At 42.0% G+C, this 24,422-nt stretch overlaps 1 protein-coding gene across 2 annotated transcripts in view; it reads left to right on the top strand.

The window, feature by feature from the left end:
* LPXN (leupaxin) overlaps nucleotides 1-23,680 on the top strand; it is a 32,495-nt gene extending 8,815 nt beyond the window's left edge. Inside the window, exons 3-9 of one of the 2 annotated variants that reach the window (XM_037060440.1) lie at nucleotides 4,191-4,237; nucleotides 8,730-8,829; nucleotides 11,967-12,134; nucleotides 13,029-13,202; nucleotides 13,319-13,400; nucleotides 21,412-21,560; nucleotides 21,887-23,664. In XM_037060440.1, the coding sequence (XP_036916335.1) occupies nucleotides 4,191-4,237; nucleotides 8,730-8,829; nucleotides 11,967-12,134; nucleotides 13,029-13,202; nucleotides 13,319-13,400; nucleotides 21,412-21,560; nucleotides 21,887-22,156 (990 nt within the window). In that variant the 3' untranslated portion in view covers nucleotides 22,157-23,664. Of the gene's footprint in view, nucleotides 1-4,190; nucleotides 4,238-8,729; nucleotides 8,830-11,966; nucleotides 12,135-13,028; nucleotides 13,203-13,318; nucleotides 13,401-21,411; nucleotides 21,561-21,886 lie in introns of both variants that reach the window. The other variant, XM_037060441.1, reaches the window with a different exon arrangement.
* The last annotated feature ends 742 nt before the right edge of the window (nucleotides 23,681-24,422 follow it).

Genomic DNA, 24,422 nt, shown 5'->3' with positions numbered 1-24,422 from the left:
AGCTTCAGTATCTACTTTAAAAGTTTAGCCCTGGCTGGCATAGCTCAGTGGATTGAGTGCAGGCCTGCAAACTGAAGGGTCGCTGGTTCGATTCCCAGTCTAAGGCACATGCCTGGGTTGCAGGCCAGGTCCCCAGTAGGCAACCACACATTTATGTTTCTCTCCCTCTCTTTCTCCTTCCCTTCCTCTGTCTAAAAATAAATAAATAAATAAATAAATAAATATTTTTAAAAGGTTTATACTTAATTTAAGAAGAATGCACACAAATATGCTGATTTAACATGTATAGCTGCAGGAGTGACATGTATACCTACATGTCACTGTAAAACATACCTTTCCATGTGGGTCAAATGACTCATCTAAATAAATTTTGCTCATTTTAAACTCCAAGTGTGTGTGTGTGTGTGTGTGTGTGCTTGAAAGTAAACTGGTGGTTATTAATGAGTTGATTCCTTTTTTAAACCAACAGATAAAGTCAGATTTATATCACTATTATCAGAGGCTGCATTTAGAGAACTTGTTAACTCTAATGTGGTTTCATTTTTTTCATCCAATTCAAAGGATCAAAATAAAGTATAAGTTCATTCTTTTGTCAAAAATGAAACATCTGACATTGTTCATGCCGTTGTAAATTCAGTTGAAAAGTTCAACAGTGAAGATAAACTGTGGTTTTTGTGAGGGGGGTGATAATATGAATACAGATTTTGGTGGAGAACCACACTGTGCTAAAATCAATGTTCTTACATACTAAACAGACCTGTGGAGCAGAAATGTACTTTGAATTAGTTGTGAAGTGCACAAAATTTATGACTGCATCCAAACAAGCTACAATGTTCTTCCAATCAAAAAAATACAAATATTATATATACACAAATCAGGTGATACATAGCTATAAATATCACCAACAAAATTTTTGTGACAGAAGCTGATATTGAATCCCAAAGTATTTCAGCATGGCCATATGTATTTTCTCTCTGTGTTGCCCGTCATCAATTGAATTTTAGAAATGCCCGGGGCTTTGAAAGATCATTTCATAAAGCAACCTAAATTCAGGTCACAGCGTGTGCAAAATCAGTTGGAAATATTTAATCAAATATTCAATGAATGTAGCATAAAAATTCAGCTGTTAGCGAGTTGCAATTATATAAAAGAAAGCTCGCACAAAGGAAGAGGCCCAAATTTCTGCCTACAAAAGCCAAAGAGGAATTGAACAAATCAAGAGGTGAGAGCTCCAGTGGCTTAATTCCCGAATTTGAAAATTGGGCTTTAGAAGAATCTTGATTTTGACAGAGCTGCTCATTTTAATCGGATAAATTTATCTTCTCCACCAGAATGGGATGAAATTGCGAAGGCCTGTGATTTTGCAGTATCTACATTTGATGACATGTTCAAAAGGACCACACATAGGGACAATTCAAGAGGTCTGTCTTATAAAAATATTATTGAAGAAAGGTGCTTTGAATGGGGGTGGGAATGCAGCACCTGTGAAAATTTGGGGGCTGAAATATTTATACGTTTTGATGTAAGAAATAGAATTGAGACTATCCTCCATTTAGCAGGATTTCGTCTGGACTTATAGGCTCATCAGCATCTAGAGAGAGAAGGCTTTCCTAACTAAAGACGTATGGTCTACAGAGAAATATCTATCAATTAAAAGTGTCAACAATTTCAAATATATTAACCAGAAAATGCAGCTTTGTAGAAGACTGCAATTGAAAAATATATATAACAACAAATCGCCCTGGCTGGTGTAGCTCAGTGGACTGAGCGCGGGCCTGCGGACCACATGATTGCGGTTCGATTCCCAGTCAGGGCACATGCCTGGGTTGCAGGCCAGTTCCCAGCAGGGGACTCACGAGAGGCAACCATACATTGATATTTCTCTCCGTCTCTCCTTCCCTTCCCCTCTAAAGATAAATAAATAAAATCTTTAAAAAAAAAACACCCCCCCCAAAAACAAATCTTAAGATCATCTTAAACAAATTTAAGATCATATTAAAACATTTTTGAGAAAAAATTCTACATCACAATATTAGAAACAACAATGGCTAAGTAACCAATTAAGGTATGTAAACCGATCTATATCAAGAATAATAATTTACTGGTGCTATTCTTAAATGTTCAAGTAATCAATAGAATAGGTATTTTAAGAAAAAAAATTTTGCTGAAATGTTCACAGGTATGTGTCATTCAAAAATATTCTAGAAAATTTTACTCTGAAAATAAGTTTTGAATAATTATTTTGTAGTTTGTCCAATATGATGAAACCAAATTTTTTATCAATAAATACATGTTTTTAAAATTAATGAGCAAAATAGAACGAGGGACATAGAAATAAGGAACAAATTGACAGTGACCAGAGGGGAAGGGGAGAGGGATAATGGGAAGGAAGGGAAAGGGTCTAGGCAAAGAGCACGTGTAAAGGCCCCACGGCAATAGACCGCAGGGTGGGGACTGACTGAGAAAGCAGGGTCGGGGAAGGGCGAGGGAGAGCAATGGGGGGGAAATGGGGACAGTTGAAACTGAACAATAAAAAATAAAATAAAATTATACATTATTTTTCATAGCCTTTTTCACTCTCAAAAGTATTCTGGTTTGAACAATAAATTACCCAGTCCCTCTACCTGTGTGATCTGGCCCCTGTTACTCTTCTCCCCTGTCTCCCTGGTTCACTCGGCTCAGGCCACTCTGGCCTCCTTTCTGTTCCCAGATGCCCCAGGGTGCTCTCTCCCTGCTGTTCCTTCTGCCCGAACCAAGTTACTCCTGATACCCGCAAACTTTCCTCACCTCCACCTATCAGCCCTTGCTCGAGAGTCCCCCTTTCAGTGAGTCCTTCTCTGGATTGTTTGCTGGTTTATTTATGTATTTATATTTAATTTTTTTCAATTGCAGTTGACATTTAATATTATATTGGTTCCGTGTGTACAGCATAGTGGCTAGACAATTATATAAATTGTGAAGTGTTCTCAGTAAGTCTGGAACTGCCCCCCACCCCACGCCCCCAACCCCGGGCACCATACATAGTTATTACAGTAGTATCGACCGTATTCCCCATGCTGTACCTTACATCACCATTACTGTTTTGTAACTGTCCATTCGTACTTCTTTTTCTTTTTCTTTTTTTTTACGTTTTTAAAATTAAAAAAAAATTTTAAGGACAGTTTATACACAATATTATTTTGTATTAGTTTCGGGTGTACAGCATAGTAGTTAGACAATCATATACTTTACGAAGTGGTCCCCCTGATATTTCCAGTACCCACCTGACACCATACGTAGTTATTAGAATATTATTGATTATATAACCATGTTGTACTTTACATCCTCATGACTGTTTTGTAACTACCAATCTACACTTCTCGATCTTTTTCCCTCACCCTCCTAATCCCCCTCCGTTCTGGCAACCATTGGTCTGTTCTCTAGCCACGAGTCTGTTGGTATATTGTTTGTTCATCTGTGGACTCTTTTGATTCCACATGTAAGTGAAATCATACGGTATTTGTCTTTCTCTGGCTGACTTATACCCTCTAGGTCCATCCACAGTGTCGTAAATGGTAAGATTTCTTTTTCATGGTGACCAATATATTTAATAATTGCCATTTCTTCTGCATTTCCTATCTCCCTCTCCTGGTTAATTGTACACATTAGTCAATTTAGTTTTTACATATTAAATTGCTTATTATCTATTTCTCACAGTGTATGATCCAGGGTAGACTATTCAGTTGTTTTTTATTGTTTTGTTTTTGACTGCTAAATCTCTAGCCCTGACACATGACACAGATACTCAATAAATATTCGTTCGACAAAGAAGTGAGTTGCTAGCCAGCTACCCTTTACAGTCACATATTGTTTCTTTTGGTATGTTAAATTTAATTGTGTTATGGTCTTCCCCTATAAAAGGGCTTTGCTCCAACTCATTTCCTATGTTTTATGCTTTCTATCTGAGTACTTCTCTGTTTCAGTGTTTTTAGGGCAGGGAGAGGGCCACTCTCTGTCCCCAGGGCAGCTACTCTGCTTAGAACTTGGCCTTTCTCTGTGCGATGGCTGGTATTCCTCTGCCTTGTAAAAGGATATCTCAGAGATACGCTAGTGAGCAGCCCCCTTCAGAAGCTGAAAGCGTTCTCTAATTCTGGGTGTAGATAAGCACCAACATTCTACTAACAAATTCATTCTCCATCTCTCTGTCTTAGGCACAACTCGTGTACACTACTGAGATCAAGAAGCCCAATGCATACAGGTATTTTTTTTATTATTAAATACTTGAAAAAATAAAGTCATTAAATAATTGTTACCAGCCTGTGTTTGGACAATAATTTGCCTGGAACTCCTGCTACCCTCCTCTCCTCTCTATAGTCTTTGAGCAGAGGTGGAATTCTGCCAGGCTGATGGGGCAATTTCTCCAGGGGCCTTCTGGATGGGCATCCCAGCTAACAAGCTCTGCTGTTCCCTTCACCACCTGGAAAAGTGTGGATAGTGTGAATCATCACAGGTGTTCCAGGTCACAAAAGAGAAAACACCATGTGAAATTTCAGCAAGATGTTCACAAAGTCAGAGCTAGTGGGTCTCTTCGGCTAATGAATGTAGACTTCTTCTTTCCATGTTTGCTCAAATGTATTTAGTGGATAGAGGGATTACCTTTCAACCAAAGTTACAGATTGAAACAGATTCATTTACTAAATAATGTCTACTGGCCAAAGCAGAATCAATAATCTGAAAGAAAGAAAAAGGCCTCTTTCTTTGCTCTCTCCTCAGTTATTGCTTGCAATTAAAAAAAATCAGACAATATTCTGGGACACAACATAAAAGACTTAAAATGTAGCTGGTGAAGGCTCATGCTTGGTGAAGGGCACTACACGGCATTTTATTTGGTTTCATAAGTGCAGCCGATAGTGCACATACGATGCCAAAATAAGGAAGGAACCTAGGCCATCAAAGAGCCTTTGGACAACTTCCCACTTTCTACTTTGATAGGAGGGAGGCCAATTTATTATTACAATTGCCAGTTTATTCCAGTTCCAGAAAGTTGCCGGGTGGGCATGCCCCCTACACCTCCCAGTTCACCCTCTTGTGAGAAAAAGCAAACAAAGCAAAACAACAGTAGCAAAACAGTGCTCAGCACGCAATAGGCTCGTAGTAAATATTTGGCTTTTTAAGTCCAGGACGCCAAGACTTTAACAGAAATGCTAATGAACGTATGAACATATAACATGGAAACCAGCCCAACCAGCAGCCATTTCCTGTCTGTCAGCACTGCGGTGAATTGACGGTGCATCAGCACTAACTCATCAGCATCCTCTCCACCGCCTCCGTCACTGAGAGGTCTCCCATCAGGCCTATTCCTTCCTCCTCCCTTGCTCTGCTCTGTATTCCAGGGGAGCTGACCCTTGTGGATGGGGTTTTCCAGGCTGCAGGGGCAGTAGTCTCTTGCTGGCTTCAACCAATGGGAGACACTGTAGAGAGACTGGAAGGTGAAAGGCAAGGAGATTTTAGGCATTTCTCCCCCAATCTCTCTCTCGCTTCACAGTCTCCATCTGCGGTTATAGCTCCTTTATGGCTTCAGCTGAAGCAAAACAGGTTTGATATGGTTCCAGTTTATGCCTGTTGACCTGGTCCCCTGGCCTCTGGTCACTTTGCCTCTGGCCTTGTGCCTTCAGCCTAATGACAGGGCTGTGGCTAATCTCTGAGTTCCCTCAGTGTCCTCTGTTTGCTTTTTAGCTCTCCCATCTCCTGTGTAATCATATTTCTGGATTAAATGCCTTTTGTTTACTCACAATGCTTGTATTTTTTCTGAATGCATCTCAACTGACACACTTCCCATTACTGAATGATACATTCTGTGTATCAGAATGTATCTCACTCTCCCATAAGGAGAGTGAGACCAAATCCAGGTGACCTAGTAAATACATAATAGAATGATACAAATCCCCAAGGCTGGTATAATTCAGAGCAGACAGGCTGTCCAGTCCAGATAGAACACAGGACTCAGAAACCAGATTCTTGCCGTCTGTGTTCACCATTTCCTCTGATTTGCTTACACAAAGCATTGCTTTGGACCTTGAAAGCATATTCAACACCAGTTGTGAATATAACAATGGAATAATAGTTCTAATGTAGCGATATATGAGAAGCACTGTGACCAATAATTTAGAAATATATATTTTGCCTGTGCAAAACTAATTTTGGTATGAAGAGGGAGAAACAATTCATAAAAATATTGCAGAGCAAGGGGAAGCGGGGTAACCCAGCACAGTAAAGCCTCTTACTCGACAGGTCTGGATTCTTTTGAACACATCACTTGTGATTTATGTTATTAAAATGTCTGAGAAGCGCAGTGAGTCGTTACTGGTGGCAGAGCAAATCACCCTTATGACTTTCAAGAAGTCAGGAGACAGAGCCAGGGTGGCTATAATGATGTAATCACCAGCCCATTTCTTACATAGAATGTTATATCGTTGACTCGATTACTAATAAGTTATCATGATGATGATTTACTTCTTTTTACACAGTGCCCTAGGAGTTAAGTTAATAACCAGTGAGAATTCCTTGAATAAACACACGTATGCCCCAGCTGTGAGATGGACAGGTTTCTTAGGATTATACAAACCTGTGTTAGGAAACTGCATTCACCCTCCCCTGGGGCACAGGGTAGCAGAAAGTGTTCACAGTCCAGCTGCCCTTTGTGCCTCCAAGACAATGCCCTGTGGCAGCAATTACTGAGGGATTATGTCTGGAAAGAGCTGCGAGGGTCACCTCCTCCACACTCTTCTTGGAAACCTCCAAGGACTGAATCAGTCACTTGTATACCTGACCCTGTTTGTTCCTAGATTTCAAAAAAAAAAAAAAAACATTGTATGTTTTCTCGGAGACCATGTGGTACCTAAAAGACAAGGACTTTCATCCTAAGAGGAGAAGATCCACCTTTCTCCTGCGTTTTCCTCGTTGTTAAATTCTCAAACACGAGTGGGTCAGTGGTGCCACAGGCACCCAAGGAAAGGCCTTGCTTTTCTTAAAAGAAAAAGAGATACATTCTCCTTCTGCTTTTTTTCTTGGTTGGTCAATACATAAAAAGAAGTAAAGTAGTAAATATATGTTTTCATTGTAGAAAATGCATTTAGTGAAAGACTGAGTATTTCGCTGTGTGTGTATGAGAGAGAGAGAGAGAGAGAGAGAGAGAGAGAGTCGGTTTGGTGGGCGATTTGCTGAACTCCCTTGATTAATGTTGGTTACAAACATTACTTGAGTCAGTTGCCCTCATGATCCAGTTTTTCCACTTCTCAAAATTTACTCTATGGAAATAATCAAATATGGGTACAAATATTTATTTTGCAGTACTGATCAGCAAAAACCAAGCCTAATCTGGGTGTCCAACAATAAATGATTGGTTTAGTACGTCATGGCACATTGTACCTTTGAAAACTACATAGACTTTAAACATCATTTGGAAGGTCGTTTACTGTGGTGAGGAAGAACGTACGCTTTAGAGTCTGCAGGCCCAAACTCTGTTACTCACGTACAGCAAAATCTTACCTTCCCGGAGCCCCAGTTTTTTTTTCCCCTGGGAGTGACAGTACCTGACTCCTAAGGTTGTTATAAGGATTTAAAGACCCTTTAAAGGATTTAAAAACCCTTTACAGAGGGCCTGGCTCAGTGTAAGCAATAAATGTTAGCTATTATGGTTGCAAAGGACAGATAAGGATGTACATAAGGGTGTGGAAAAACATCTATCTTCAGTAACAGGAATGGTGTTTGAACTTGTTTTTCAGCTGCTTTTCAGCACCTATCAATGTGTTTATGCATTGCTATAATGTGTTATATTAATCCATTTGATAATGCTGAACATCCTTGTATGACTAGTATAAACACTACCCAGCTGTGGTATTTTTAGACACACTTCCACTATTTTTACTTATGCTTCTTTCTTTCCTCTCCTCTCCTCTTCTTTCTCTCTCTCTCTCTCTCTCTCTCACACACACACACAATTGTGCAAGTATTTGAATAGAATCTGTATTCTGTGTCTTGGGTCCCAAATTTTATTTATTAATAATTGATTCATAATTATGTAGGTCTAAAATCAACATCATGTACATTATCTAAATGCTATCGTGGGCCGGCACACTTTTTCTGCAAAGGACAAATAGTGACTATGTTTGCTTTGTGGCCCATAAGGTGTCTCTCTGTCACAGTGGTTTAACTCTGTAGGAAAACAGCTGCAGACCGTATGAATGGACATGGCCAAATGTGGTCCATGCACCTCAATCTATTGGATGGATGCCTGTTCTATGTTCTCATTTACTTTTTTGTCTCTCGCCTGATAATAACTGAGAGAAGATCGAATACTTTAAAACTGAAAAAGAATGCTACTAAAATACACGCACACGCACACACACACACACACACACACACACACACACACATTTGAGCCACAGTCTCAAAACACTTTGCAGAGCCCGCTTTGCACCTGGCTGTTGGGTCCGAATGGCCTGCCAGGTACATGCCCAGTGCTTTTCTTCATGCACTTGAGAATAATAGTCAGTTTGGGAGATGAACAGAGGGAGACATGGAGATGCATTTTTGGCCTAGTACCTATACTTTAAAATATCATCTGTCTTTAGTTTTACTGACAGCTAAGTGTTTAATAGTTAAAATTGCATTTTCCGGTATTTTATGTGTGCCTTAACATTTTTTGAGTTTTGATGTGTTGGTGTGATTTTTTTGTTTACTTCCTGTAGTGACGTCGAAGAACCCAAGGAATCACCGACACCTTCTAAAACATCAGCAGCCACTCAGCTGGATGAACTCATGGCCCACCTGTGTGAAATGCAGGCCACGGTGAGCATAGGCCCTGGGGCAAAGCCTTCCGGTTTATGTCTTTGGAACTCGCCTCTGCGTGCCCCCTGGAGGGACACTTCCCAGTTGTCATTTCTTTTCCCAGACTACATTTAATTTGGTGGATGAATTCAGCTTTGCGATAGGTATTATCTGGACACAGAGGATATTATGATCCAGGCACTGATCTCCAGGAGCTTGGAGTGTGCTTGGTACATAAAATGAGGCATAAGCTGCTGTAACATTTGTAGAATGAAAGACAAGGTGGTTTATCAAAATATGTGGAGCGAACATCAGGAGTGTAGAAGGTCAGGGAGATTTCATCAGAGCCGGGGACCGGTGTGGGATAGACTCTGAAGAAGGGGAAGGGTTTGGACAAAAAGAGATGAGAGCGGTGGTTCTTCTAGTTGGAGTGAGCGCGGAGGGCATTGGCCTCCAATGGCAGGTGAAATGTGGCAGGACTGTTACGGGGACCTGCCTGAGCAGGACAGAGGAGCACCGTGGACAAGCTGGGGCAGAGCAAGGGAGATCGAGTGTGGCTTTCACCATAGGAAGCGTGAGAAGTCCTACGCACCACGCTGAGATAAAACCCTTCTCTTTCCAGCCTCCAGAGCAGGAGTGGCGAGCTCGCGTGGCCTGGTGGGGAATGGAAGTAGGATAAATGGGCTTAAGAATTTATCAAGGGAAATAGCATCTAGAATTCTTAAGGTAGACAATACAACCATTCTAAATTGGTTGGAGGATTTGATACACACACACACGAAGTGACTAGGAGATGATTTCAAGGCAGTGTATAAAATGCGTGTGATCCGTGAGGGTAAGCACCTTACCTTTGGGGCTCAGCGTTGGACTCCTGACACCCAGCAGAGTTCCCGACACACTGTGAGTAAAACAGACGTAGTAGAGGGACAAGTGAATAAACGTCAGAAACAAGTTTTCTTTAATGTCTACAATAAAGCTGAGTGTATGCTTCATTGTGCTGTATATCTGGGAACACTAGAAAAAATCTACATTAGGTTTAATTGTGTGGTGTTTTCTGATTGATTTAACATGTACCTCGCTTTATTTACATTTTAACGTATCCGTTTTTTTTTTAACTAACTAGTCAATTTTTAGAGAGAGGAAGAGAGGGAGAGAAACATCAATCAGTTGCTTCTTACGTGCCCCCAACTGGGGACCTGGCCTGCAAGCCAGACATGTGCCCTGACATTTGAGTTCACAAGCTGGCACTCAATCCACTGAGCCACACCAACCAGGGCTGTTTATGTTTTCAATAGGCCACACAGTCACATGGTACAAAAAATCAGAAGGACAAAAGTTTGCAGTGAACTGTTTTCTTACCAGCTCTGTTCCTAGCTGTTCAGTCTTGTCCCTGGAGGTAGTCAGCATTTCCTGTTTCTTCCATAGCGATTTGCAAGTATTCTGGAATAAAGAAGCAAATATAAATAGATATAAATGCAGATGTGAATATAGATATATTATTGTGTTTTTAGTTGGTTATTTTTCATACTTAATATTGGTCACCTTTTAGACCTTTAGGCCTTTTAGACATTAACCTTTTGAACACTAATCTTTTCAACATTAACTAACATCATATAAGGGAAGAGGAAGGAAATCTGTCAGGTGATAAAAGTTCCTTGAAGGGAAATGAGCACTTTGGATTAGTGAGATACTGTGAGGTTTTTCCTGGCAGTAAAAATAGGATAAGGGGAGGCCTGAAGTCAGACTGTGGTGGATCCCATTCAAGAGACTGCTGGGAACCTAGCTGGACTTAGACAGTGGAGGCTTTTTGCTGAGCGATAAAAGATGAGATTGGAGAGGTAAAGTGAGGGCAGTGGATGGGGAGACTCTGGAAGTCTGTGTGATGTGTGCAGATTTGATGCTGGACGCACTGGACAGCCATTGTAGTTTTCTGATGGGGAAATATTAGACAGAGGGTAGCAATGGCCCAGTTAGACAGGAGTTGAGAGAGACGAAATCAGGACTTGAGCTGATGAAGGATAAATTGGGGATCTTTTCTGTAGTCTGAGGCTTTTTCTTTGAATGTTTTATAATACTTATTTTGGAACTTTGCTTTCATAACTACCATCCATCAGCAAGTCTTATCTGACAACTTCTCACCACTTTCTCTGCTGACACTGGTCCCAGTCATTTCTGGTTTGAGCCATAATAACAGACTCCCATCTGACTGGTGCCTCTAAGTTTCCTCTGCACTTGGTTCCTCACTCGGCGACCACAGGGATCTTATGAACCAGATTCTTTCACTCTCGTGCTTGAAAGCCTTCAACGGCTCTGTCACCCTCGGAATAAAACCCAGGCTTTGGCCATGAGGGTGAAATGTGATCGTTGTGATCTTTGCCTCACATCCCCACTGTCTTTTGCCCCACTCAGTCTCACTCCCTCTTCTCTTTCTTACCGTTTTTCTGGTTACCAAATTATTTCCTTCCTCTGGGCCTCCCCTCCCTCCGGAATGTTTTCCTCACAGACATCAACATTTCTGGGTCCCTAAGTACGTCACTCAAATATCACATCCTTAGAAGTCCTTCTCCAAACATCCTCATTTTAATCAATTCTCCCGCACCATCCCACCCTGTCACTTTTATCTTGATGTGTATAACTTATATCTTATTTCTATCTGAAATTTTGCGTCACATATTTATTTCGTTTAACCATTTATTGTCTATTACCCAGGGAATATAAACTTCATGAAGGCAGACACTTGGCTGCTCTCATACACTATCTCTCCCAAGAGCCTAGAGCAGGTACTGGCACAAGCTAGGTACTCAATAAATGCTGCAGAATAAATGAATAGCAAGAAGATTATTACCTGTGGTCGTTACAAGAACCAGAAAAAGTATTATCTTAATCCACTCAGTTTCCTCTGGTCAGAAAACGATTTACAAATGGAGGAGGATAAATCAGATTTTATTTGGCTTGAGGAATTTGGGTTGAAAAAGAGACAAAGGTGTTTGTACTGGTGCTACACTGTTGTACCCTTCCACACCTTGGAGGAAGGTTCAGGAAAGACTAACGGGGTAGTCAGGAGAGGTGAGCTTACAGGGTCCTGAAGAAGAGGCTTCCAGTTCATGGATAAACGCCCACGAGGCTGACTCTCTTCATGGTTCTCTCTTCGCTACCAGGTTGCAGTGAAAGCAGAGGCCAGCAAGAAGCTCTTGACAGAAAAGCAGGATGACAAGGCCTCCCTGGACTCGATGCTGGGGGGTTTGGAGCAGGAACTGCAGGACCTTGGGATTGCCACCGTGCCCAAGGGCCACTGTGCTTCCTGCCAGAAGCCGATCGCCGGAAAGGTGGGGTGCGCCAGATAATGGTCCTACAGCAGCCATCGGTGTCTCTGGGTGTGTCTGCCTCTGTCCCACCAAGGACTGCTCTTTCTCCTACATTCTAAGACAATCTAATAATAGTTAACAATTACTGACCACTTACTGTAGTCAGGGCACTGAGCTAAGTGCTTTACCAGTGTTCTTTGTTCAGTGGTCACATTAGTCCTGAAGGGAGACTCTGTTATTGGTCCCTTTGTAAAGATGAGGAAACTGAGGGCTTAGGGGAAGTTAACCGACAGGTCCAAGGCCCAGTGAGAGGTTAAGCTAGGATTTGAACCCAGGAGAGTCGAACTCCTGAGTTTAAGCCCTTGCTCTTTGTTCTGTGCTGCCTTTGCTCCTAGTTTAAATTGATTGCATATGATTTTCAGCTGCACTCAGCTCCGGATCATAGCCTGTGACTGCTGCTCTGCATCATTCTGCACCGAAAGCATAACAGGGCTTTGAGACCTGACTCCGCATGAGGCGTGAGATAAGGCGTTCATACCAGAGGAATAAAAACTGTCCTCTTGCCTTTTCTTCTTCCAGGGATCCCTTCCATGCCGAGGCTGTAGTTATCTGTTGTCTTTCACTACTGTGCTCTATTTTCCTGCTTCCACTGTCTGGGGCAGCACAGTGGTAACAAGCATTTACAGGCTTTTATCAGCATGAGCAGTCAAGAAAGCAGGCACCCTTTTTCTCCCCCTAGAGCATGGAGAACAGACCACGTAGGTAGGACCTAGGTCTAGGCCTCAGTGTTGTGTAGCTCCAGGGGGTGTCATTTATGTGGAATACGGTGTGAAGAGTGCCCACCACCGACGTGCATCCTGCAGGCCCTAGAGCGCCCTGTTGGGCTCTCACGCCAGGCTTTGTTCCATCTGCCAGGTGATCCACGCTCTAGGGCAAGCGTGGCATCCAGAGCACTTCATCTGCAGTCACTGCAAAGAGGAGATTGGCTCCAGGCCCTTCTTCGAGCGCAGTGGCTTGGCCTACTGCCCCAAGGACTACCACCACCTGTTCTCTCCACGCTGTGCTTACTGTGCGGCTCCCATCCTGGACGTGAGTCGACCCCCTCCCCCCTGCTTTCCTGTGGTTGTTACTCACTCAGGTGGAGCCAGGGTCCTGGGTCACAGCGCTGCGGCATTCTAGCATCTCTCCCTGTGCTCCTTCTCCAGAGAGTGCTGACGGCGATGGACCAGACCTGGCACCCAGAGCACTTCTTCTGCTCTCACTGTGGAGAGGTGTTCGGTGCGGAAGGTACGGCCGGGGCTCCTTGACCTGCCTTTCCTGCCCTGCCCTGGGTTTCTGCTACTACCACCCAAGTGCCCATCTTAGTACTAGATGCCATCCTTCCCTACCTCTCCCCCAACATTGAAGGATTTTGTTTAAATTGAATTATTGTAATCCAAGAAATATGAATGCACAGTTTTAAAAGTCAGACATTACTCCAAGGGTAATATTGAAAATGGAGAGTCCCCTGCTCCTCCTTCTCCACCCCAAATCTGCTTCTGTCTTAAAATTTTTTAGCTTTCTCTTTTGTTATTTACTGATGTGTTTTAAATGATATATTACCAAAATTGACCCCCCAAATTTGAATCATTATGAATTCACTTTCTACCAGAGAAGAAGATTTAGAAATGTTATTCCTATCCCATCTTACCCCCAACATATTTCCCTCGCTTTCTCAATATGTAGTTAGGTGGTGGTTGCAGGTCAGATCAGTGTTCAGTGTGTACACGTGGATGATCACGTACATGTCGCTCCCATTTGGGCCAGGCGGTGGACCGTGAGGATGGCAGAGCGTGGACTTGGGAGTCAGACCGCCTGGTTCAGATCTGGGCTGTGGTATTTATTGCCTCTCTGATCTCATTCAAGTCGTTTGACCTTTCCGTATCTCACTTTCCTCCTCAGCAAAATGGGCCTAAGAGTGATGCTTACCTTACAGGGTGCTTATGAGGATTTTATGAGACAACACAAGTATAATGTTTGTAACAGTGCCTGGCACCTGGAGACATAATAATAATAATTATTATTATCATGGTAACCTTTTTCTATAAATTTATTTCATCCTGAAGGTAATATTTGGATCCTTTTTTCATTAACTTAATTTTTATTGTACTTATCACTAATATTTCAGACAGAATTGTGAAATCCTTTTCAAAATGGTCAGCCACATGTGGTGATAGGTCAAGTTTCGTTTGTTCTTCCTCGTAGACTGTCTCGGCAACCTCCATATTCCTGCTCTAGGCTGAAATGGTTGCTCCTCAGGCCAACTGAGAAACAGTTATTCCAGGTCATTATTTTGGGAATTCCTTTTACTATTTTCCTCTTTGGGTCCTTCATTTCCTGGATCTCAAGCCTCTTAATACATGTTACTGTCTGTATTTTGGTGGGGCGCATCCTTTAATGGCCCCCGAAAACAGGATAGGAAGTAAAACTGTTAAGACCTTGAATGTCTGAAAATATATTTGTTCTGTTGTCTACTTTAAATTGCCTGGGCAGACAGTTCGAGGTGGAAGTTGTATGCCCTCATATTTTTGAAGATTTTGCTTTGCTGTCTTCCAGCTTCTGTGGTTGAGAAGTTTTTATTAAGATTTTGTTCCTATTCCTAATGCTTCCTGTGTGATCTGTTTTTCTCTCTTTGCATGTTTTTCCCCTTCTGTTTTCGGAATCATCTTGATTTTTTCCCGACTTCTTTTTATGTTTGTTTTGAACAAATATGACTCATGCCTTGAATCAGAAAGCTTCTGTATTTTGCTTTTTGCTGTCCTTTTGCAATGAACTCGATGGGGAACGTTTTCTCCTCTCTCCTAAATAAAACTCGGGCCGCCCCATGTCTCTTCTGATTACTCTTTTATTTTCTTTTAAAATGTTTAAATTAAATTTATTATGTAATAAAATTACATAAGTTTTGAGTCGACGATTCTGTAACGCGTGATCTGTATAACACTTTGTGTGTGCTCACCACCAGTTGCAGTCTCCTTCTGTCACCGCATATCCGAGCCCCTTCACCCTCCCTCCACCGCTTCCCTCTGGCGACCACAATGCTGTTGCCTGTGTCTATGAGGTTTTTTGTTTGTTTTTCTTGTTGTTCTTTTGTTGCTTCCTGTTTTACATCCCACATATGAGTAATACCATATAGGTTTTGACATTTTCCATCTGATTACTCTTAATAAACCGTTCTAAATAGAAAACCGAGTCGAAACATAAAACCGAATCCTTAGGTAATTCAGTCTGTGCAATAGCTAAAGCTTACAACTTATTGAAAGTGGTAGTGACTCTTCCCTGGTGGGCCTTGAAGCTGCAGGAGGCTACTGCCACTCATCTGTCCTTTCCTGCCTTTGACATTTACCACACTTACCCCCATTGCTAATCTATTAATATTGGGGTGACATTTGTTAATAAAATTTTAGAAATTTCACGTGCACAATTCTATAACACGAATACATCATCTGTATATTGCACTGTGTTCTCGCCACCCAAAGTCTAGTCTTCCTCCATCACCACATATTCGACCCCCTTTACTCTCCCTCCACCCTTTCCCTCTGGTGACCACAATGCTGTTGTCTGTGGCTACGAGGTTTTGTGTCTGCTTTTCTTTCTTTTTCCTTGTTGTTCAAGTAGAGTTGTCTCCATTTTCCTGCCACCACTTTCCCCCTTCCCACCCACCCCCTCCTCCCACCCTCAGTCGTACTGCCTTTTGGCTTTGTCCATGAGTCCTTCGTACACGTTCCTTGATGACCCTTCCCCGTCTTTCCCCCAATCTCACCCATAAGTGGAACCTAATCAGCAAAACAAACAAACAAGCCAAATAGAACCAGAGTCATGGTTTGTTTTTCTTGTTTATTCTTTTGTTGCTTTTTGTTTTATATTCCACATATGAGTGAAATCATAGAGTTCTTCTTTTCAATTTGACTTTTTTGGCTTAGCCTACTGCTCTTGATATTTGATTCCTTCAGAGGTGAAACAGGGGTGGACAGAGATGAGACTAAAGGGCAGGAGAATTCCAATTTGTCTAGTACTGTTACACATTTTCTTTGTGCTGCGTGGGCCTGGCAGATGTTTAACTCTGCCTTTTATTCTCCATGGATCCTTTTGTGGATTTAGTACAGGCCCAGCTGCAAGCTCCTAATTCCCCTTCATGTGTCTTGGCTGGTTCTTCTCCCCTTGGCACATTTCTTTGAGGATCCATTTCATACTGATTCTTTTTAAAAAAATTTATTTAATTATTTTTCAAGTACAGTTTTCTGTCTATTACTCCCATCCCATCCCACCCCCAGTGATTCCCCCCTCCCTCCCATTTCCACCCTTCTCAGTTGTTGTCCATGTATCGTTTATGTATGTTCCTCTAAATACCTCCCCTATCATACTGATTCTTTATTGCAGGGTTGACATTGTTTGCTCCTGCTGATTTCTTAGAAGTGATTATAGCAGTTCCAGATCATCTCTTTAACTCACATTTGCATATATGGATCACAGGAAACCTGTGCCTTTCTCTTGCGGCCAGTGGGATTGACTCCGTCTTCAACTGTCGTAGGCCCCTTCAACCAGACTCTCACCTATGGACTTTTTCCAGGGATGAGCCAAATACCAGCAGTGGTATCCCACTAATGGCAGGGGACATATACCCAGCTCTCTGAGTGGTCCTGTTGAAGTTCCTCTCTCTTTTTTTTAAAGATTTTATTTATTTATCTTTAGAGGGGAAGGGAAGGAGAGAGGAAGAGAAATATCAATGTATGGTTGCCTCTGCCAGGGACACACAATGTATCGTGTGTCCCCTGCCAGGAACTGGCCTGCAACCCAAACATGTGCCCTGACTGGGAATCGATCCTCTCTTGATTTGAGATTAGCAAGAGCCATGCCTCCTCCCTCTTGTTGGGGGTGAAGCAGGGTGGTGGATCACCCATAGCACAGTGTTCTTCAAAGAAATCCCTCTCTCAATTTTTCTTTCTCTTTACCTGTTTTGTGTCCTCCATGTGACTGAGGAATTCAAGAATTGTGATAATAGTCCATGGCTATCTACTTTGAGGGATGTCTTGCAGCTTAATTCGGAATTTGATGTCTATAATGTCTCAATGCCTTATATCTTGTTATACTATTCTTTGTAAAATGCTGCTGGTCTTTGCTTGCCCATTTCCTACTTAAGAATGAGACACTAAAATGCTGATTGGAATATAGGCAGAACACGTGAACTGGGAGACTCAACTGTTGGTACTTAGGTGGGATGCTCTGGCCATTTTTCTGGACGGCTCCTAAATACCAATATTTTAGGTCAGTAATCTTGAGTCAGTTCTACCCCAAAGACGTTCTTTCTGCCAGCATTATGAGAGTTTTCAAAAGCGATTGGAAGCTGAGGTTCTGCCATTCAGAATGCCAGCTTTTATCTAATTCCCATTTTCCGGTAGAAAGCTTAACTTCTTCTCTCACAGTGCCCAGTGTCCCTTCCCTGATCATTGAGACTCTCTGGTTTGATATTCCCAGAATTAATCACTGCATCTTCGGTAGGGTGGGGAATCTGATCTTCTCGCAGCTCCTGTGAGGAGGTGTGAGAACAATCCTGTTTTCAAACTCGCAAACAATCCTGTTTGCAGCCTTGAAGGGTATTTTATGCATTCAGTTCTTGAGCCCCTCTGATGTGATGGAGCTCCAGATGGCTGGGGTTTTATTGGCACCTCTCTCTGGAGATGTAGGTTTCAGTGTTCGTATTTTTGCCAAGCTAGTTGTCACACTTATACCTACTTTAAATTTTTGAAAAAATTTTAATATCTCATTTGTGGCATCTCTTCTCTTTTTCTCCTTTTCCTTATGGCTCCTTCTAGTTCCAGTGATTCTTTAACTGTCACGTCAGTGATGTTTCAAGGGGAAGTGAAAATAATCCCACGTGTCTTGCTCTCACCAACATGGACTCTCCTAATGCCAGGCCTGTGATTATGTAAACTCCTAACTACCATTCGTTTAATCCCTACCATGACTGTGTGGGACTGATTTTATTCCACATTTTACCTAGTTATAGATGAAGGCACTGAACCTCAGGGAGGAAAAGTGGTTTATTTAAAGTCATATAATGGGAAACTCAAAGAGTTGGCATTTAATTTACGGTCTTATTTTTGCAAGTTTCCTGTGTCTTTTTTCTACAACATCACAACTCCCTCTTGATAGAGACTCAATTTCCTGTCCTGTCACCGGATCTTTTTATTTCCTTGGCCCCAACATGATACACTTTATTTGAAGATAGACCTGGATGGAATAGTGCTGATGTCCTCCACCAGCAAAGTGTTTTGCCGTCATTTGCGTCTTCACTGAAGCTTGTTTAATGCTCTTCCCACATCACTAGGTCTTTCCTTTCTAGATTGCACTTTTGTTACACGGTATTTTTTCATTTAGATTTCATATAAAGTATATTGAAACGTGTCGTGGTGAATTAGTGCTTCACTGGTAGCCATGGAAGTCTGAGGATTAGTTGAGTAGAGCAGTCAGCAAATAAACACTGCCCAGGGACAATTATGACACAGAAGTTGCCTGAGAACAGAACAACTGAGTACAGACATATGTCGAGAAGACATATAAGTTATACACAAAAGAAAACTGTCCTATCCATAGGATGACCAGGAAGCACCCCTGCTCTTGTCCTGGGCCTCCTCTAAATAGACGAGGCAGACCGGGTCATTTATAACTTCACATAAATATGGAGCCATACCTAAGATATATGGATTTAGACAACTGATACCAAAGGCCATTTACTAATCAGAGGCTCCTCTTGGGTAGTATCTTTCTTTTTATCCTTCGCTTTCTGTAAATGGGTTTCCTGCCATACAGGTAGTCCGTTAGTTAAGTGGCATCTTGCCATACCCAAGTTGCATGGTCACACACAGAGCTTCCATGATGACAGCTAAACCCCTGAGCCTTCTGGGAAATCAAATTCATCTGCGTTTCTGTTCCACTTCAGGGAATTCCACTTCAAGGCTCAAGTTTCTAAGCACATTAGGCCTCAACATCCTCCCTTCGGGACTGGGTCCTGGTTGCCTGCCCTTCTTTTTAATTGTTCATTATCCAGGCCATGCAGGTGCTCCCTAATTTCCCCCCTGGCTAAGAGCCTCGTCCCCTCTCTTGGTGGCACTTTTAATTGTTAGTGTTTCTCATCCTTCCTCCAGAGGTAATTGGCCCCAGAGAGAGCTTCCAGGAAAGTAAGTGCAGAAACTTTCTCAATTTATTGGATACCAACTGCGGGGGTATCACAGCACGTTTGGTTTGATTGCTTTTGAGTCCTCTCCTGAGACTCACCCGAGTTCAAAGAGACTGTTATTTCCCTGCTATGTCATTCTTATGACCAGCTACCCTGCAAAATGCCTGGATAAAGGTCATCCCTAGGTCAGTTGGCACGTCTTGTAGTTTTCTCAAGTAACACTGACTTACGGGCAAGCTCATTTTAGGTCATTTACATCACCCGAGGACTTGTCAAAAATGCAAATGCTCAGGCCCATCTCAGACCTATTGAACCAGAAACTCTGGGGGTGGGGCCCGGCCGGTAATCTGTATTTTGATAAACTCTCCAGGTGATGGATGCCCATGAACATTTAAGAAATACTGGGCCACAGAAAAGCAAAAAAGAATCGTGTATTTTGGTTTGTTTTCCTTAGATACTGGGTCTTCCCACAGTCTGTCGTACTGATCAAACTCTAGAAGTTCTTTGATAAAGTAAAAAAAAAAGTAAAGTAAGCTTGTCCTATGTCTCAGGGAGGAGAACACAGGACAGCTTATAAAATGATTAGTTTAGACTGTTAGATTTGTGGGCCTCAGGAATCTGTTCAACTATCTGCTTTTCCAGGACAGCACAGTTGCACAAGGCAAGGCATATCCAATAGTGATGGGGCATCATGGAAAGACCATGATACCTGATTTGGGTCCCAATCCCTGGCTGTTGCCATTGCTTCTTCCAACCTCCAACCACCTTAAAAAAATCTGCCTGCTACCATCAAAGTAGATTTCTAGAAATCATGTTCTTGGTGAGCTGCTCTCTGATCCACTGAGCATGTAGTGGGCACAGGCAGAGCTTTCATATTTACAAAGCTGTTCACTTACGATATTTGGACTCAGCCAATACTATCAGGTCCCACAGAGAGGTCAAGGTCAGGGTCCATTAGGATTTCTTTGTAATTCTTTTTGTCTTTAGAATACATCCAGTAGGATTGTACAGTCAAAATACCATGCGTTAAAGACACCAGAATGAATCATTGCCTCTCTTTGGTCGTATCACCAATTGATATGTAGTTAATTTGTTTCAACTTGATTCAGTTTTTAAGAATATATTTTATAAAACAATAACTGAAACCATATATTTATTTAGGGACCTTTATATTCACTATAGTTCTCTGAGGTATAATTAGCAAATATTTTCCTCAGTTTGTCCTGTTCTTGACTTTGCTTAAGGTGTTTTTGGTCGTGGGTAGGTCATTAATATTTTTAGTGTAGCTAAATTTATTAATCTTTAACTTCCTTTTGGAATTTGAACCATTTTATGACAGTTCTCATGTCATTCTCAGATTAAAGAAAAACCCAATCATTTTTTAAAAATTATTTTATTGTCATTCAATTACAGTTGTCTGTTAAACCCATTCATTTTTAATTCAATATTTGCATGATTTGAATTATTACATTTAGATCTGGCACCCATTTGGAAATTATTATTTCATAGTAGTTTATTTTAAAATATTAGGCAGTTTTTTCCCCAGGTGCCATTTTAGCTACTGGAAATACACTGTGACAAGACCAACAAAATCTTGTTTCTCTCCAAGCTCATGCCCCAAGGAAGGAAGACAGGCCCTCATTGGGACTGCCTTCCCTGTATCAGATATCGACATTTCAGATAATGTTGTGATTTCAGATGATGGCAAATGCTATAAGGTCAATGAAAAAGATGAAGTGATAGATACAGGCTGGAGAGATGCCTCTCCAACAAGATGATTTTTCTTTTAGCTGATCAGTGAATGCCAAGATGAGGCTGGCCATGTCAAGGCCAACAGAATAGTTCACACTAAGGCAACGAGGAGGAATAATCTTTAACACTGCCAGGTGCTTCCTATGAACCAGGCACGATGCTGAAACACTTTACCCGTGTTATCCATGTATTTCTTATAACAATCCTTTGAGGTGGGTATTTATTCCTAGCCCCATTTTAATATGAGGACCCTGAGTCTGGATGAGTTCCACACCTCTGAATTGGCTTAAGGTCTCAATGTGCAACAGTGAACCCTTGATTTTCTTCCTGCAGGCTTTCACGAGAAGGACAAGAAGCCATACTGCCGAAAGGATTTCTTAGCCATGTTCTCACCCAAGTGCGGTGGCTGCAACCGCCCAGTGTTGGAAAACTACCTGTCAGCCATGGACAATGTCTGGCATCCAGAGTGCTTTGTTTGTGGGGTCTGTACACTCAGTTATTTTTGAATTTCGGGAAAGTCAGGGGTTCTCCTCTCCAAGAGGCAGAGCTGCTCAGAGGGTTCACAGCTTGGGATGAGGCCCTGGTGTGGGCTTCCAAAAGAAGACACGAACTTGAGCATTTGTTGTGGGCATTTGCTTGTCTGTGTTGCAAGTGGGCCACGTTCTCTCCTCTGTTTGTCAAGGACCCGCATGAATCCCTGCTGCTGGCAGGTAACTGGCAGGAATCTCTAGCCTGAAAGTTTTACTTTACTGAGGTTTTATCTTCTTGACATCTGCATTCCTTCCCTTTATCTTCTCTCCACCCCTAGGACTGCTTCAGCAGTTTCTCTGCCGGCTCCTTCTTTGAGCTGGATGGACGACCCTTCTGTGAGCTCCATTACCATCACCGCCGAGGGACGCTCTGCTACGTGTGTGGGCAGCCCATCGCCGGCCGCTGCATCAGTGCCATGGGCCACAAGTTCCATCCCGAGCACTTCGTGTGTGCTTTCTGCCTGACTCAGCTGTCACAGGGAATCTTCAGGGAACAGAGTGACAAGATCTATTGCAAGCCCTGCTTCGAAAAGCTCTTCTCACTGTAATCTCCGCTGACCCACAGACCCTTCAGATCAGCTATAAAATTTAAACCAAGAGAGGAAAGAGTACGTTGGTTCTTACTGACCTTCTGCTCAATGAGCATAGAGAGAAAGTAAAGGTGATGAACAGAGAAGGGGGTGTCTAACTGTCACATGACTAGGCGTGTGGCCTTAAGTTTCAGATTTCTAGTCTTAGTTGTTTTTTTTTTTTAATTGGGAACTTGGATTTATATCTGGGCCCTGCCGTCTATGCAGATATCTCTCCCTCGTGCACATGATCCTTTCACAACTGTTTTTCTCACATTTCTCCGTTTTTCTCACATTTCTCACATTTCACTCCTCTGATGACCCAGCTCACATCTTCTCTCCTTTGGCCTTTTCGAGCTTCCTGTAGTTCCCTGTGACTCAGTTTCCCACAGCCATGGCTGCGGACTTTATCCTTGTTGTGAGGAACTGGGGTACCATTCTCAAGCTCCTGGCATCTCCCTTGGGTATATTTCTCTTTTTCGGATGGAAGTAGATTTTAACTGGACAACTTTGAGTGCTGACATAATTGCTAATTAAAGTGGCTTCTGTTTTAATGACTCAGTGTCATATAGTTTGGTAGACAAACCTCCTGCTTTTTATATTAGTGTACTGGGCACTTTGTGCAGTTAAATGTGTATCATACATCTTGTGTACTTCCACACAATTAGCACTTTTTTCACCAACAGAAACTAAAAAGAGGGACTCCTATTCAGTAACTTTTTAAAATTAATGTGGGCCTGCCCATAACATTTCTTTTACTTTACATTTTTGCACTTAGATAAATGAATCATTTGCAAAGATGGCAAAGCTTCTTAAAATACTTTTCATCACTTTGTTACTGAAACAGGAAAACTGGATCTCCACTAGGAACTTGCAAATCCATATTTGCATGTGTATGCGTATCTCCAAACTCATGAAATTGCACGTACTAAATATGCCCACATTTCTTGTACATCAACCATATACCAGTAAAGCTGTTGTTTGAAAATGGAAATGCATCCTTCTCAACCTCACAGTCATGTCCTGAAGGCAAACGAGATAGCTGTCTTTAGAACGCCAGTGAAGAGAGGGGTTATGGAAAACCATGTGACCATTTTCCAGTCTGGATTAGGAAATCCAAGCACCCAGTAAAAAATCTCCACTTAATTGTTTGTTCCTCTGCAAAATATTTCAAGGAAAGTTGTAGTGAAGCTAGTCAGGTTATGAAAGAATCTGACCTGCTCATGTCGGGCCTCAGGAAAGCTTCAGAAGGAGTTGTGCTTACTCAAAAGAGGTATTGATAGACAACGTACTATATCATTCTTACCATGGTCTTAAAGGGAGTGTATGATTATTTGTTAAAAAATGAATAAATGACTGAGGAAAACTCCTTAACTCAAGGTATGTCTTAAGGACGGATTTGGTGTCTAGATTGGTATGGGCACAGAACTTCTTGGAGAACTGCTAGATTAAATGGTTCTTATCAAGCTTTGTTATGTCTATCTGGGCTCTGTGGTGTGGTGCCTCTTCATATATATTTACCACATGCACGCATTTGTTGGAATGCACGATAAGGGGTGTAAAAGTTTAAAGGAAGTGATAACAGTTCATTCTATGAAATAGGAACTTCAAGTGGATCCAAGCTGTGTGGGAGGCCACACAGACAGGGAACCATCTGGCCTCATGTCCTGTTTGGTTGGCTGAGAATACCAGACTAAGCAAAATGTACGTTCAACTTCGAAACATCCTCTTACTGCATTTGACACTGTGATGCCATGTGCAGGTGGGAGTGTCATGGTTGCCTTGGCAACTTGACAAACTGAACCTGAGGTTTTAGCCTTCAAGAAAGGATGTTTAGTGCTAAAACTTTTTGTTAAGAATTACCTATTTTGAGATTTCAGTAGATCTAAATATTTTAAAACGTCAGAGAAATGCCAGAGTTCATTAAAGTACAATTAAGAAGTGAAGACTTTTTCTTCTCACAATAAACAGCAGTGGTTATACTTGTTCAAAACGAGACGATAGCTCTGGCTGGTGCAGCTCAGTGGATTGAGCTCGGGCCAGCAGACCAAAGGATCACGGTTCAATTCCCAGTCAGGGCACGTGTTTGGGTTGCAGGCCAGTTCCCAGCAGGGAACACACGAGAGGCAACCATACATTGATGTTTCTCTCCCTTTCTCCTTCACTTCCCCTCTAAAGATAAATAAATAAAATCTTTAAAAAGTTATTTTAAAAAAACAAAAACCCCGAGATGATACCTTCAGGA

Source organism: Sturnira hondurensis, unplaced genomic scaffold (genome assembly GCF_014824575.4).
Source record: "Sturnira hondurensis isolate 20B ecotype Veracruz unplaced genomic scaffold, ASM1482457v3 Scaffold0011880, whole genome shotgun sequence".
Classification (NCBI taxonomy): Eukaryota; Metazoa; Chordata; class Mammalia; order Chiroptera; family Phyllostomidae; genus Sturnira; species Sturnira hondurensis.
The sequence above is the reverse complement of the archived record's forward strand: the minus strand, read 5'-3'. Positions and strand labels throughout refer to the sequence as shown.